At 33.7% G+C, this 15,519-nt stretch overlaps 1 protein-coding gene across 5 annotated transcripts; it reads right to left on the reverse strand.

Annotated features, from left to right (window-relative positions):
* Positions 1 to 542: 542 nt before the first annotated feature.
* Positions 543 to 15,507, reverse strand: LOC125669510 (DNA polymerase subunit gamma-2, mitochondrial-like). 5 transcript variants are annotated; one of them, XM_056161914.1, is made up of 11 exons: positions 15,458 to 15,507; positions 15,047 to 15,233; positions 14,541 to 14,612; positions 10,701 to 10,735; positions 7,392 to 7,512; positions 6,899 to 7,004; positions 2,133 to 2,318; positions 1,842 to 1,997; positions 1,430 to 1,605; positions 940 to 1,036; positions 543 to 852 (listed from the first exon to the last, which is right to left on the reverse strand). In XM_056161914.1, the coding sequence occupies exons 2-11, from the start codon at positions 15,196 to 15,198 to the stop codon at positions 793 to 795; spliced, it is 1,161 nt and encodes a 386-aa protein (XP_056017889.1). In that variant the 5' UTR covers positions 15,199 to 15,233; positions 15,458 to 15,507; the 3' UTR covers positions 543 to 792. The 5 variants fall into 5 exon arrangements, with proteins under 5 accessions (XP_056017889.1, XP_056017890.1, XP_056017888.1 ...); XM_056161915.1 differs by having other exon boundaries at positions 15,047 to 15,289; positions 15,425 to 15,503; XM_056161913.1 differs by having other exon boundaries at positions 15,425 to 15,502.
* Between the last annotated feature and the right edge of the window lie 12 nt (positions 15,508 to 15,519).

The raw sequence follows: 15,519 nt of genomic DNA on the forward strand, positions 1-15,519 counted from the left end.
ACTGACCAAGTTCAACAACGTGCAATTTTCTCAAAAATTGTAAAAAAAAAAAAATTAAAAAAAAAACCTTGCCACATGCACATCTTCAATACCCAAACAAACTCTGTGAAATAATATCCTCAACTGAAAACTGTGGGAGGAGTTGGGACATACAATTCATGTACTCTCTATGCAATATTTCTCCATAAGTTAAACGTGTAATTTTCTCAAAACTTGAAGAAAATCAAAATCCTTGCCACATGCATCAAAACAAGAATTTTGGGATAATCGGCTGCTTCCTGTTACCCCAAAATACATATAATTCTTTAAATTCAATTTAGTGTATATTGAAAACTGTTTCTTTTATAGCTATAGATTCTGAGTCCATGTAATGTTCGAGATTGACCCAGTAATCATATTTTCATACTCCCATGATTTTAAATGTGTGAAATAGAGAAAATTTCCAGTATTGATCTTATCATCTACTGCGTTTTACGCTAACCTTGATAAAGTATTTATACCAGTACTACAAGGCTGATTCTTAACTAAAGTACACATGAACAAACAATAACAACAGTTTTAATGATAAGAAAACAGTTGTGGATACAGTGTGTAGAAGTACAGGGACCAACAAAATATGAAAACATATTTCAAGCATAAAGTTTGTTTTTTATATCTTTATCAACAATCTTTCTTATAGATGCGCCCTCAAAATACAAAAATGATGTACATCTTGTTGAACCCTCTTTTTCAAGAGACTTCATTCATAAAATAATTCTACAGTTCTAAAGCACTTGATTTTTCTAGTTAATTTTACTGGGACTGGATCTGTCTCTTTATGTAATCCTTTATTTCAGTAATATGAATTTTCTCCTGAAAAGAAATAAACGGTGTTCATGTACATGCCTCCAGCATTAGAATCGTGCACGAAGTTGTTTTTAAAATTTGTAATGTTCTCACCTTCAGTGTGCTGTCTCGATGCCTCACTCCAATACAAGCCATGTCGATTGTGCTTTTATCTATCACCACACTGAAAGGTATCCCTAGCTCATCATTCCTGTTCACAAATAAATAAATGAAGGATGTAGAAAAAGTCACCTTCAAGTCCAAAGATTTTGAAAGCAGGGTTGAAGAAAGGGAGGCATCCCCTTGCATTATGTGAGCAATAATGGGCATTTCCAAATTATCAACGAGGTGCATATAACTTCAAACATGATAATTATCTACTTGAATGCATTTAGTGGTTTATCATTAATTTAACCACAACTCCAACAATGTTTAAAGGCAATACTAAATTGGCAAACGAAATCTCCTAGGTGTGCTTTGATTAGCTATTTTGTCATTCACTCTTACATCTATATACTGTTACAGTAATTTGACGTTAACTGTCAGTGAAACTGTTAATCTAACTTTTGTGTGACTGGGTCCTACATGGTTATTAGTAACTTGCCTCACAAACTGATTCTCTAAAGGGTTTGCATTGGAGCTAACATCTAGAGACAAAATATTGGCATCGTGGATCTCCTTGGTGATGTGTTTTATGACCAATCTTAAGGTTGGATCACCGTTTTCTGTCACAGCTATGGAAACATTGTACGGAGCAAACGCAGGGTGAAGCTGGAGTACCTACATATACATGTCAAAGTATATAACATACTGTACATGTACAATATAGTCATTATATATATATATATATATATATATATATATACATGTACATGTCAAACAATTCTGTTCTCAAGTATATAACATACTATGCATGTCATTATATATATATATATATATATATATATATATATATATATATATATAGAGTTGATTAGAATATCATTGTATACAACTCATTGTTATCTGTTACATACTGTTCTAGTCGCCTTGCTTTCATCACCAGACCCACTGTCCAGGGAGAATGTCTTTTTCTCAGTGTAGGCATCTAAAAGGTATGCCAGCATACCTCCCTCCAGAAACATATTGCATTCAATCACTGATGGCAGGAAACTGCCATTTCCATTATAGTGCTGAAAAAGACAATTCTATACAGTCTCTTCCTGGTGTAAAAATCTGAGAACTTGATCAATTCACATTGAATATTTATTATATTTCCATATGCTTGATTTAGTTAATTGTGTAAACATAACCCTTTGAGTAAGTACTTTTTGATGTGGGTTTGATGATATTTGTTCTTTTAGATCTGGATTACATGATTCCAGAAAATTACTCCCATGATTCCTAATAATCTCCACTGAGTCTCGTCCCCATGGAAATTCATACTGTATGTGTATACTGTTGTCCTCCTCTTTTGACACACTCTCTGTAAAACTGGATGGATTTTCTGCAAACTGATGCATAGAGGTGATATTACATCTATTGCATATAAAAATGGATAAATAATGTGGATTACTCCAGTGTCCTGCTTCACAAATGAACACACAAAAAAAATTTGATTTACGTTTCTGTCTACTTTTTCCATTTCTGCATTCAGAATAAAAGTACAAAATGTACTTCTGGAATCGAGTTGAAATTTTTCAAACATTCAGAGAAAAAAGACCCAAGTGTGTTAAGGAGTACATGTATGTCTTAACCTTCCACCCCTCTTAATCAACAATGATCTCATCCATATAGTCCCTACTGTGCATTAATGCTTGTTTATAAATCTAAAAGAAAAAACTTAGGTGAATACAGTGGGACCTCGTTAATCTGGACACTTTGGATCCCAGTAAAATCCTCCGGAGAAGTGAAGCACCCGGATAACTGAATTGCATATTTAACATCTTCATATAAGTATCCAATATGCTTACTTTGTTGCGTAGTGAATTAAAAACATTTTATCATATGATTTAACCATTTGTATTAGTAAATAAATATCAATAATGTTGACATTTACATGCATTTCAAAGCACTAAAATTGAAATATACACATGTGCTGTGTATTTGCATATGCTTACATTGTACATGTATATTAGCAATAAAAACAAATATATACAAAACCATGTACTGCATGCACTAAACCTAAATAATGAAGCACTATATGTGACTGAAAAATAAATAAACTAGAATTGTATTTTTGGGACTAACACCCCCACCCCCACAGAACACTATATAGTATATAATGGATATACACAGACTTCCTCAGATCAAACCAGAACTTGTCTAATCAAATGATCATCTTGTATATTATTTTTTTTATTGAAAATATGGCTTTAAAAAAAATCCATGAATCAAACAAATATTAAGGTATTTCTGGTGATGTTCAATATAAACATTATACCAATACAAAGGATTTTCAGATAATTTAAATGTTTATTATCACTTCTCTTGTTAAATTGGTACATGGTTTAAAAATTGCCAGAGTATGGCACTCCCCCCCCCCCCCACCCCCCCCCCCCCCACCCCCAACACACACACATATACACAAAATTCATATATAGAAAATGGATTGATTGATTGATTAATATTTTCCACCACACTCAACAATTTTTCAGTTATATGGTGGCGCCCGATTTTTATTGGTGGAAGAGAGAACCTAGATACAATATACCTGAGAAGAGACAACCGACCTTCCGCAAGTAAACTGGGAAACTTTCTCACTTACTGGCGTGAGTGGGATTCGAACCCGCGCCGAGAAGAGGTGATAGGCCGTGTGATTTTCAAAATGGAAATATTCATACATACACTATACATCAAAATGTAAAGTACATAAATGTTATTTTACTTTAATAGAAAATGTATGTAAAAGGTCAGATTCAAACCTTTTAATCTGTTTTTGAAATATTCTCCAGACAAAGAGACCCTTCCCTCCTCCCTTTAAACAAAATAGAAATTAGCATAACTTTCTAATACTTTAAATATTCCAATTTAAAATAAGAAATGCATAACTTCAGTCTAAGAACAATGTATTTACACCTTTAATTCATATCTCTTCATGAATTTTAAAGATATACTCTTTTTAGTTTAAATAAGAGTACCATAAACGGTACAATATACGCCCGTCCGACAGTGAAATTCAACCTGGAAGCATATTGTGCACTCTGAATTGATACAACACACATTCTGAATAGAAAAGCCTTAAAGTGGGTCATGGTACACCAATCCATCTGACATGTGAACTAATTATGTATTAAATTTTCACTGAGATTGAGGTTGTGACAAAATGTTGGTGCAATATCTATTTATGATGATAAAAAGTCCAGGAAACCATTTGATCTACTTTTAGCCCTAAAGTAGGTCATGGTGCACCAATTAAGTTGAAATGTTTGAAAAGTGAACTGATTATGTATTTCTCTGAAAGGGGGGTTGTGACTAAATTTCAGAGCAATACTTGTGACCATACCCCAAAAAATCTGGAAAACTGTTTGACCTACTTCTACCCCTAAAGTACTGTAGGTCGTAGTGCGCCAATCCAGCTGAAATGTTAACTGCACTTGTCTTCCTCTGAGAGGAAGCCTTTGACTAAATATCAGGGCAATACAGTAAAATATCTCAATCTCGAAGTCCGAGGGACCTCGAATAAACTTCGAGATATCCGGGGGTTCGAGATATCCAAAATCTATCTTGGATATATTTTTTTGAAGGGGGATATTTGATGCATAGTATGGGATTTGCATTATAAACAAAAAACCCGTTGCCATTTCTTATAGTTTAATACAAGTTGATAAATTAATATTGTAGAATTTCAAAGACAAACATTTCGTTTTTTAAATATATATAAATATCCAATTGAATTCACAATGTGTTTCAAAATTAAGATGATCGTGCCTGTATGTTTACTTTAAGTTTACTGATGTCCAGGCTCGACTGGGATGTAGTTATTGCGTTGTAATGAAAGAACCTATTACGTAAGAAACAAGAAAGACGGGATAAAAAAAACCAAACTTTTAAATGTTTATTAAAGAAATCTTCGTGTTTTCTCTGTACTAGTTTTAATGATGAAGCATGTATTATTAAATGAATTATCGTTATTAAGAGCATTACTTTCAAGCGTACTTCGACGATTTTGTGCGTTTATCTAACCCACATGATAATGATAGAGTGTTTGTCTTTCAAAACACCATCCCTGGAATCGGGTGTGTTAGTTCATAATTGGCGGGGAACTTTAGCCGTAATTTTGAAAGGCTTCACTAATCACCCAAGCTGTTGAACCATTTATTGCGACCTGGGTCTACTCGGAAGACGCAAGCGTGGATTAGCGGTCATCAATTATAATTGATGTAGCCGCGGGTGTGAATGTGTGACTTAACGACGCCAGGTATGGTAAGCAGAGCGGAAAATTGACTGCACTTCGAGATAAACCAGGTGAATTTAGGGTATGGGACCTTGAAAATACTTCGACATAAGCGGAGTATTCGAGATTACCATGTTCGAAATATCAGAAGTTTTTTAAATCATTTATATAGGGAAAACGGCCGGGACCAGCGGTCGACTTCGACTCAAGTGGGGTATTTGAGATAAACCATATTCAAGTTACAGATATTTTACTGTATCTGTAATGAAAAAAAGCTCAGAAAACTGTCTGACCTATTTTTAGTCCAAAAGTAGGTCAAGGATGGACCAATCCTGCTGAAATGCAAACTAAACTTGTATTCCTATGAGAGGAAGCCTTTGACTAAATATTAGGGCAATATCTGTATCCGTAATGAAAAAAAGACTGGAAAACCATTTGACCTATTTTTTCCAAAAAGTAGGTCAAGGGTGGACCAATCCAGCTGAAATGCAAACTCACCCTTACAATTCTTGAGGGAGATTTCAAAGTTGTACATGCATTCATTACGGAAAAAAGTCCGGAAAACATGACCCTGGACAGACGGACGACCAGCCAGCCGGACAGCGCCATAACATAATACGTCCCATCTAATGATGGGCGTTTAAAAATGACTACGGGCGTTTAAAAATCACTAAGTCCATAAGCCTGTATATTGAAGTAAAATTGTCCAATCGAAATGAAAATATCAGGTGCACATCTTCATATGGTGAATATATGCATGGACAAAATTATGTCTACAGACAGATGGATAGACGGACGGCCAGACGGACGGACATAGTTATTCCAATACACCCCCCCCCTCCCAAACTTTATCTGAGGGGGGATATTTATTAATAATGAACATAATCACTGTCTGGACCCGGAACACGGATTTCTGGATTAACGATGCAAAATAAAAGTGTTAAAATTCCGTTCCCCAGAAAAATTGTCCAGAAGGTAAAACATCCGGACTACCAAGGCTCCACTGTATATCAGCATGTAAAACTTTCATCCCCTACTGTGGTCCCATCCTACCCCCAGGGGCCTACTCCAACAAGTTGGAGCCTTGGTTAACATCCCCTATATACCTCGGGATGTCAAAAGCAGCACTAAGTCAAAAGTATCTTGCTGTGAACCTCTAGCATGCCAGAGTACCGGGGGGGCCATGATCTGCACAATCTATGTTGGTAAGCTTTCATGTAAATCTCCACTTTTCTAGTCCAGTGGTTTTTGAGAAGATTTTTAAAGATTTTCTCTGATTTTAACAGACTTAAATCGTACTATGTCAGGAAGCTTTCAAATAAATTTCAGCTTTTGTGGTTCTTAAGATTTTCAAATGACCCCACCCATTTTTTGCATTTTCTTGATTTTCTTCCCCTTTTAAGGTGGCATGTTCCTTCATTTGAACAAACTTGAATCTCCTTCACCAAAGGATGCTTTATGGCAAATTTGATTGAAATATTGGCCCAGCAGTTATAAAGAAGTCGAAAATATTAAAAGTTTACATATGGACAGACAGACAAAATGTGATCGGTAAAGCTCACTTGAGCCGAAAAGTGAGCTAAAAACCACCCTACTCTTTCACTATTTCTGAATTCTCTTCCCTTGGAATGAGTCATTGCCTTTTAATTTGTTTACTTGAATGAATTTCCTTTATTTTGGAATTTAATAAACGCATACCTTACGCCACCACATCAAACGTGAAGTGACTAACTGGTCAAACTGTTGAACAGAGGACTGTGTTCTACAGAAATTGAAGGTTACAAGATTGGTCAGTTCTCTGGCACTGAAAAGATGAATACACACTCTGTATGAAGCACCCTACAGTAACACCTGGTTACAGTGAACAAACTCAAAATGAATTCATGCTAACAGCGAAGTGATTTTCATTCCCTGTAGTATGAACTCACTGGATATAATAATGAATTATATTTATATTGAATCAAAATTGTTTGTCCCCAGCAAAAGTGTGTTTTACTGCGCATATATATATATATATGAAGAGAGAGAGAGAGAGAGAGATTTCATCTAATAAAGCAAGAATATGCCACTAGAAACATATATTGATTCCAAAACAAATGCAAATTTGAACTCAAGATATTGCCAAATGATGGTTCTTCAACATACTTTTTGTTGTATCTGAAATATGTAAGTTCACTGATAAGACACTCACTCAAACAGGAAGTTATGAGATTCATTTTCAGACTGTCTGAAGCACACTCCAGTGTGAGCCAATGAGAAAGGAAGATCGTTGTTGTACATCCTTTGAATGTCCATATAGTAGTCCAAACACTCTGTGAAAATTTAATTCAGTACATAACAATTAAAATTCCTAAAACATTTTACAGTCTTAAAATTAATAATTCAGAAACTCAATACTGGTTCAAATTAGAAATTAAATGCACATGTACATATCATAATGTACATTAATAAACTCAATATATTTAAATTTCCAATGTTTTTGCTTTCGATATTTTTACAATTCCTTGTGAATATGATGCAGTTGTGAACAATGTGAATATGAATCTTGATAAATACAGTACATCTGTTTTAACAGCTAAGAATTCCTATAAATATGAAAGTAGAATATAAATATAGAAAATAAATTTCATTTTTGAAAATACACGAGCAGATGAACTGCAACACCTCATCGTGGCATGTTTTCCATGAAGCACCAACACACTTCATGAAGTATACTGTCATGAAGCATCGCAGTTCATGCCCTGATGTATTTTCAAAAATGAAATTTATTTCTTAAAATATAAACTTTTAAAATAAAAATATATTGAATTTCTAGTTCAAATGGAAAATGAATATTGTGATTTACAAATCAAATATTACTGATTACAAAAATGAAGCAATATTGTTTCGCCATATTTGAATTTCATTCGAGTCAAGAATAGTGTCCAATGGCAATAATATAAATATTCTACCCGGTTATTGCAAAGATCAAAGGAATGCCGCAGTCATTATTCTACGATAAACCTTCAAATGTATTAAGGCCACTGATAAAATATGTTGTGTTTCCGCTAACCCGACCGACCCTAAATTATAGCCCCGACCCTAGAAATTTTTTCCGCTAATTTGAAAAAAAACCCGTCATTTTTCCGGAAAAAATATATTCTCGGTTCTTGGTTTTCTTTTTAGTTAGGCATTGAGATGAAGTCATTCAAACGCTTTAACGATGTACAGAAGTGCATGGTATTGTGGCAAGCGTTTAAACATTGATAATGTTTGTAACTAACAGCATGGCATGATGGTTGACCTAGTACTGTACCTTCATGCTTGCCTCACGCAACGGTGCTTTGACAATTGAAGTTAACAGACGGCCGAAAGACTTTGCCAAGTGTCATGTTTCCATAGAAGACTTTCTTTTGTTAAAATTGCCAACTCCTATGGTGTTTTTATGGAGGTCATGATGCAGAGTGACAGACATTATATAGTGCACTTGAATGTCCAGTCTATCAAATTTGTATGCACATCCATGGTTTCTGCTGCAGTTCTAACTGAATACACTATGAAAAAGGCCACAAATAAAGCAGTGAACGCATCCGAGTTATTGATGGCTGTTGAGAGCCGAGGGGGAAAAAGATGTGCAGACTTTTTTTTTTTAAATAAAAATTTATGTCCGGTAAAAGGTTTTAGCTGGAAGAGAGTTGGATCCCATTAGGATAAGTGGGATCTGCTCAGACTGTTTTCCTACCCTTGTTCCATTTAGATTGTGAAAGTACATTCAGAAATGAATTAATAAACTTAAAATATGTTAATGATGTTGATATTTTGGTGATTTTTTAATATTTTTTTTCAAAATCATCATATTATTTTCCTGTCAAACATATCCAATAGTAGTATTCCCATGACAACCAATCTAAATGTAGAAACAATATAGCTGGTACTTGTATAGCATAGGGGCATAAAGGAGTTAACTTTAATTTGTGTTTTATGCTATATGTTTCATTGAAAAATATTGTTTCTTCTAAAACATCTGGAAATAACCCTCAGCCAATAACAGGTGAAATGCTAAGATTGAAAGTTTACTTGCAATGCAATTTAAGCAAAATTTTATATTGAAAGTATAACATTCAATAGATCATTGAACTTGTTAGAGTTTACAATGTTTTCGCATACTTTGAAAAAATAAAATATAAAAAAAAAATAAAATTTATTTCCTACCTACCTACCCTATTTTTTTCTGGAACGTTAGCGGAAACTCAACAATTTTTGTCGTTGGCCTAACTGATTATGAGAAAATTGATACACATCTTGCTTGCACTTCCGAGTTTTGCTAATGCAACAATGAAGTCGACTGATAATTCAATTCTATAATCACAAAAATCAATCAATATATATATATGTTGTAAAACAAATCCATTGATGACTGCATGAAGAACATTTGTCATGAAGTATAAACCAATCATCTGCATTCAAAGAGCAATATACATGTAAATATGTAAGTATGGCGATGCAAAGAAAAATTTTTCTTAAACTGTATTCAAAGTAATTGATAAAATCTGTTAATATCAAACGAAATAGTTCAAAATATTTTTTTCAAAATAGATATAGAGTACTCTTATCATCTCACCCTTTTTGTCAGCAAAAAGCAAGGTAGCCCATTTCGAAAACTGCCATGACATCACAGTGACCTAATTCGTAGTTATACATAGGAAAACGATCTGCTATATATTTCTGAGCCGTAGTAGAATAGAAATAAAGTTCTTGTTTTCGTGTATGTTGCATGATAACCTCCTTGATCTCGAAATGTTGTTTGAAATATAAAAAAAATATTTAAAAACATTTTTTGGTCTCGGAGGTTATCCTACAACATGAATGAAAATGTAATCATTATTTCTTAAACTGATAACAAAAATTATGCAATAGTGTTCCACCAATTTTGAATTTCATGCGGGTAAAGAAACGCGGTCAATAATATTGATGACTGGTCAATACTTCATGCACATGCAACCTTGCTGGTGATTACTTATCACATGGCACAAAATCAAGTCATTATTCTTTTTTAATGTTTACTCATCTGCCAATAAAATTTGTTCATTCTAATTGAAGATACGATAATACATATAATGTTCTTCCACTTTTTGCGGCATCTCCCAAATCAAACATGTCATTGGAAAACAATGAAAACCATTTAGCCCACTTGTAAATCAACGTTTTGGATTGTTCCCTATTACTTACATCATTTTTTCATCACTATCAGCGTTTTTCCCAGGTCAACACAGAATTTTATTAATGCATGCTGCTCTGTTCACATGGCTGACATAACTTTTTCAGGTGTTTTCAGAGATCGACATATTTCTTACAGATTTTCTTGATACTTCCTTTATACATCAAATAATTGAAGCTATATAAAGTGGTTTCCAGTTCCGTAAAGGTCCATGCATTAGTGATATATTCTTAGTGGTGAGTTTGACTAACTTTTGTAATTATGTGATACCTATAGATAGAGACCAACAGTAATCAATCTTACCTTCTCTGAAGTTTTCCCTCAAAGCATCATTTGACCTGATAATGAAATGAATGTTTTATGTCTGAATAAATGGGGGATATTCTCCCATCATAATACTTTATCTCAGACCCATTGAAAATTGATTTCATTCACCAAGTCATTTTTTGTATGTTGCCTATGGTCCTATAATTGGTCCATAATTCTATTCTAATCATAATGCTACAAATAACATCAGTTTCAAAGATGCATGTGGTTATAAAACAGTCAAATTGATTTTGGACAAGAGACCATTGTGTGTTCTTTGCACCTATTCTCTGTTAATCGTACCGAATTTATATAAGAAGGTTGTCGATCATTTTTTTCTACAAATGGCTCATAATCTTACTGTTTTGCCATAAATTTCATAACATTATATGTCCATCTTCTCTCTGAAACCAAGAAAGGGAAGATTGTCTTAGAAAATAATACTAAACATGACGTCTGAAGAAACGGAAATTGGCGCTATCTGGATGTCGCCTGACAAGCACATTCACTTCAAATGTTGATTTCGATATTAATTATGCCATGTATCTAGCATGTTTTCCTATCAAATGAAACGTAAAAGATAGAAATATATGAAATTAATTCAAATTCCATCAATAATTCTATTTGATGCGATTAAACAGAGTTTCAAACATGTCGCCAAAACTCAGTAATTTACGTTATGGAAGCATCAATTGCCCTCAACTATGAAAATATATACATTTGTCTATACAAAAACCTTGTTTTTGTAGACGTAACTTAATATACTTGTATTTGATAGAACGAGTGTAAGTGTATCAGCAATGCGTTAAACAGAATCATGTCCCTTTAGAACTGTTTAGTAGAGATTTTTTAAGAATGTAATTTACGTTAGGCGTATAATTAATACATGCAGTGAGATAAATACAAAAAACATTGATCCTCTTATAGACGACACCATATGCGAAAAATTAAAACACTAAATAGGTTTTCTTCGAATGATTATCTTGTTTTCAAGTTAAAAGATTATCAAAATGTAATTTACGTTTTGTAATTTACGATATGTCCATTGAAAGAAATGCCCAAACATACGTTAGTAACTTAGTTTACGATATTCGGAACTGCATGGCCGGGTCAGGTTTCCTTCCGTATAACCGTCGGCGCTGATTATTTCCGGTATTCACCAAAGATTTTCTTGGTACATAATTCAAGGTCAACAGAAAACTACCATCTAGACAGGTAACATTACAGTGTTTCATTCAGGCGATCGGCAAGTAATTATATGTCAAATTGATTGGTATTGATTAAAAAGAAGTTCATATAAATCATATAAGCCAATTAAAGTATATCAGTTAAAGGGAATGTACAATTTAAATGGGAAAGCAATGCACATGTTCTGAAAAGTGAAGGAAAAAACATCATACCTTTGTTTTTATTTCGCAATTTTTATGCCATAATCCTATTTTAACACCCAATATGCGTTCTGTTCTTCAACTGTATGCCTTTTGTATCAACAATAGGGGTAGTACAGTGTACTGAACGCATGAATTAAAGAATTATAATGCCGCAAACCCCCTAACGTAAATTACATGATAAACACCTGTTCTCATATTTTTCACGTAATATAAAGACGAAATAAAAATAGACTCATCTTAAGTGAAGGCCAGAGATTGAATGTCTTTGCTATAGAATATTTCACGTTTGAATTGTTCATTTCTCTTACTGGAGTGTTAACATTTCACATAACGTAAATTACAGGTATCATAACGTAAATTACATAAAATACTTCCATGTTCTGTAATGATTTTGACATTGTTTTGTTTTAATATGTCTTGAAGAAGGATGACATCCTACAACATATTAAGAACTACGTTGTTGTATCTGACGATTTGGGCCATAACATATGACTTGTGTATGCTATTCTGAAAGATATTGTAAAGAAGGTGAAGGAGATCGTTCCAAATCTCACCTACATTCATTACTGGACAGATAGCCCCAGCTCTCAGTATCGCAACAAAATGGCCTTTTACATAATATCTGGCCACACTAACTTGCTTGGTGTCCCAGCCCCGTTGAATTATTTTGAAACGGGTCACGGCAAGGGACCATGTGATGGTGTCGGCGGAACAGCAAAGCTGGCAGCGGACATGGGTATTAAACAAGAAAAATTCATTGTCCAAGATGCCAATGACTTCTACGTTAATGTTGGAGGCCACCATAAATCTGCAACTTACACTTTTTTTTTGTTTCTTCGTTCCAAATGGATTCAGCTAGGCAAAAGTTAGCAGAACTGAATAAGAACCTAATAGCTCTGAAAGGAACGATGAAAGTCCATCATGTCTCTGCACTGGAAAAGGGGAGAATCCGCACTTCCGTTACCTCTTGCTACTGCGAGGTTTGTTTAAATGGTGTAGACCATATTGGTACCAATGGAAGCATTCTTAAACAGAGACAAGAGGTAACGTCAAGATTGCATTCCACGGAAGACGAGGAATTGCAATCTAATTCAGCAAATGCCGGAATTACAAGTCCTACTGCTGTTTCCACTGAATCTGAATACGACGAGAATAGAAGTCCGTTGCGATATGAAAAGGGAGATTGGATAGTTGTTTCCTATGAACAAAAGTGGCATGTGGGTCAAATAAAATCTATCGACCAAGGAGATGGAGAATATGAATTATCTTTTCTCAGAGTGAGTGGTGGACGCTCTACATATCACAGTACATATAAATGGCCAAAACCCGCAAACATACTTGATATATCTCACTATGATGTCATCTGTAAAATAAACTACCCTTAAAAAATCGGTAGAATAGGAAGTAGTTTGAAATTGAATGCTGCAGGCATTGAAATTATTCAAAATACTCGTTCGAAGGACTGAATGTAGTGTTCCAGGACATCGTTTTCATGTTTCTCGTTCCGGATTTGTAACTTACGTTATCAGTGTTAAACAAGGGGTTTCTCATAAAGCTTATGTTTTAATGACGGTTTGCCAAAAATATTGCGAATATATATGTTTTCAAGTGTTAAAAACTATAATATTTTCTATTTGCTTTGAAAATATTTAGATTAATTGTATTTTCTCAAGATTTTTGGAATAGAATATAGTTGTTCTTTAAAATTTAGGCAAACTCTAGTGGTATCCCGTTGTCTATGTACAATTTTTTATTACAGATTTGCCCATTGATAAAAATAATTGTAAAGAATGAATGAAGATTTTCGGTGAACTTAATGAAATTTCATAATAAAGCTAGATTATGTTATTTTTGACTGAAATGTGTAATTTACGTTATCATATTATTTTATGCAAATTTTCATTCAGTTTAAGTATCAAGATGAAATAACTTGCATAAACACGATCAAATTATTATAATTTCTATTTCTTATCCATCTTTTTTTATTGTAATGACATACGAAACGTTGTTCGCAAGAATGATAAACTGTGAAACCGTGATTAATCCCACAAAATGATATATACATAACTTAGACATTCCTAAAATGTATATGCTTTGTAGAAATTTGCCAATGTTGCTGTTTTATACGTCTTAATAGCTTAACTTATTTTAGGAAGCTATAATTGGTATCAAAAGTTGTTAATTCAAATACATTTTCATCACGAATTTCATCCACTCTTTTGATCACGTAAATTACACATATGTTTTATACTATATTTTCAAGGAAGAATTTTATTGTAACACCTTAAGTTCGAGTCCAGCAATTTATGATATGTACTGTTGAATGTTTAAACTTGAATAAAAAGCCTGATTTTCAGGTTTATCTCAGAATTATATTTTTTCCAAATCGACAAAATGAAATGGGCCGATTAACAGAGAATAGGTGTTTAATGGAAAAAGATCTCACTTGTTCATCTTCAGAATCTGTCCCTCTACAGGAAAAACCTTCCAGTCCTGCTTCACCACTACCCAGTTCCACCTAAGTAAAAAGGAAATGAATATTCATAAGTTTAACAGAAAGGTATAATCTGTTCAATGTCGGATCAAAATGTATGCATATATAGTTCATATGTTCAATAGAACCAAATTTAAATCTTTATTTTGATAGTACATCTTAAAACTTAATTTTATCAATGATTTTTCGTTAAAGTTATATATATATATATATATATATATATATATACATATATATATATATATAAATTCTAAGAAATTCATCATAAAATCATATATATATATATATATATATATATATATATACATATAAATTTTAAGAAATTCATCATAAAATCACATTTTTACAACAAAATAAAATTTTCAGATTTAAAGTTAATACATTGCTTTAAGTGATGTACAATGTTAAGTCTTTGGAGGAATCTGGGAATAAGGCTGATCTACTAGTGACCTACACACCATGTCTGTTTTATATTCCTCTTTAGCAGTGTCCCTGCAGGTCCAAATTTGTAGCTGCTGCCCCCGCAGTCTGCAGTTTTCCGAGTAACGAAACCTCGGAGATGCAACAGATTTTTCAGTTTTGGCCACTGCTCCCTTGTAACTTTAGCCATTACGGGTCAATGGGGCAAAGCATGGACACCATCATCTTGTAAATAGAGGTAGAAGCAAGATCGGTCAAAATGTGAGCGTAGAGCAAAATCGCTACAAAAAAGAAAAAGCAGTTAAGGAGCGAAAACTGATTAAAGTCTTGTCATGAAACTTTCCTCCCACGCTTGTAACATGCGTTATATATGAACTACATGAACTTTTCTTCCAATTCAATAGCTTGCAACTGACTAGGCTACTACTACTAGCTAGGTTGTCAAATACTTCGCTGCTTCTTTCGCCGCGCCAGCTAACCCGCACGTGCTTCCGGTGGCAAGGGAGATAAA

The sequence above is a fragment of the Ostrea edulis genome, chromosome 4, assembly GCF_947568905.1.
Source record: "Ostrea edulis chromosome 4, xbOstEdul1.1, whole genome shotgun sequence".
Lineage (NCBI taxonomy): Eukaryota > Metazoa > Mollusca > Bivalvia > Ostreida > Ostreidae > Ostrea > Ostrea edulis.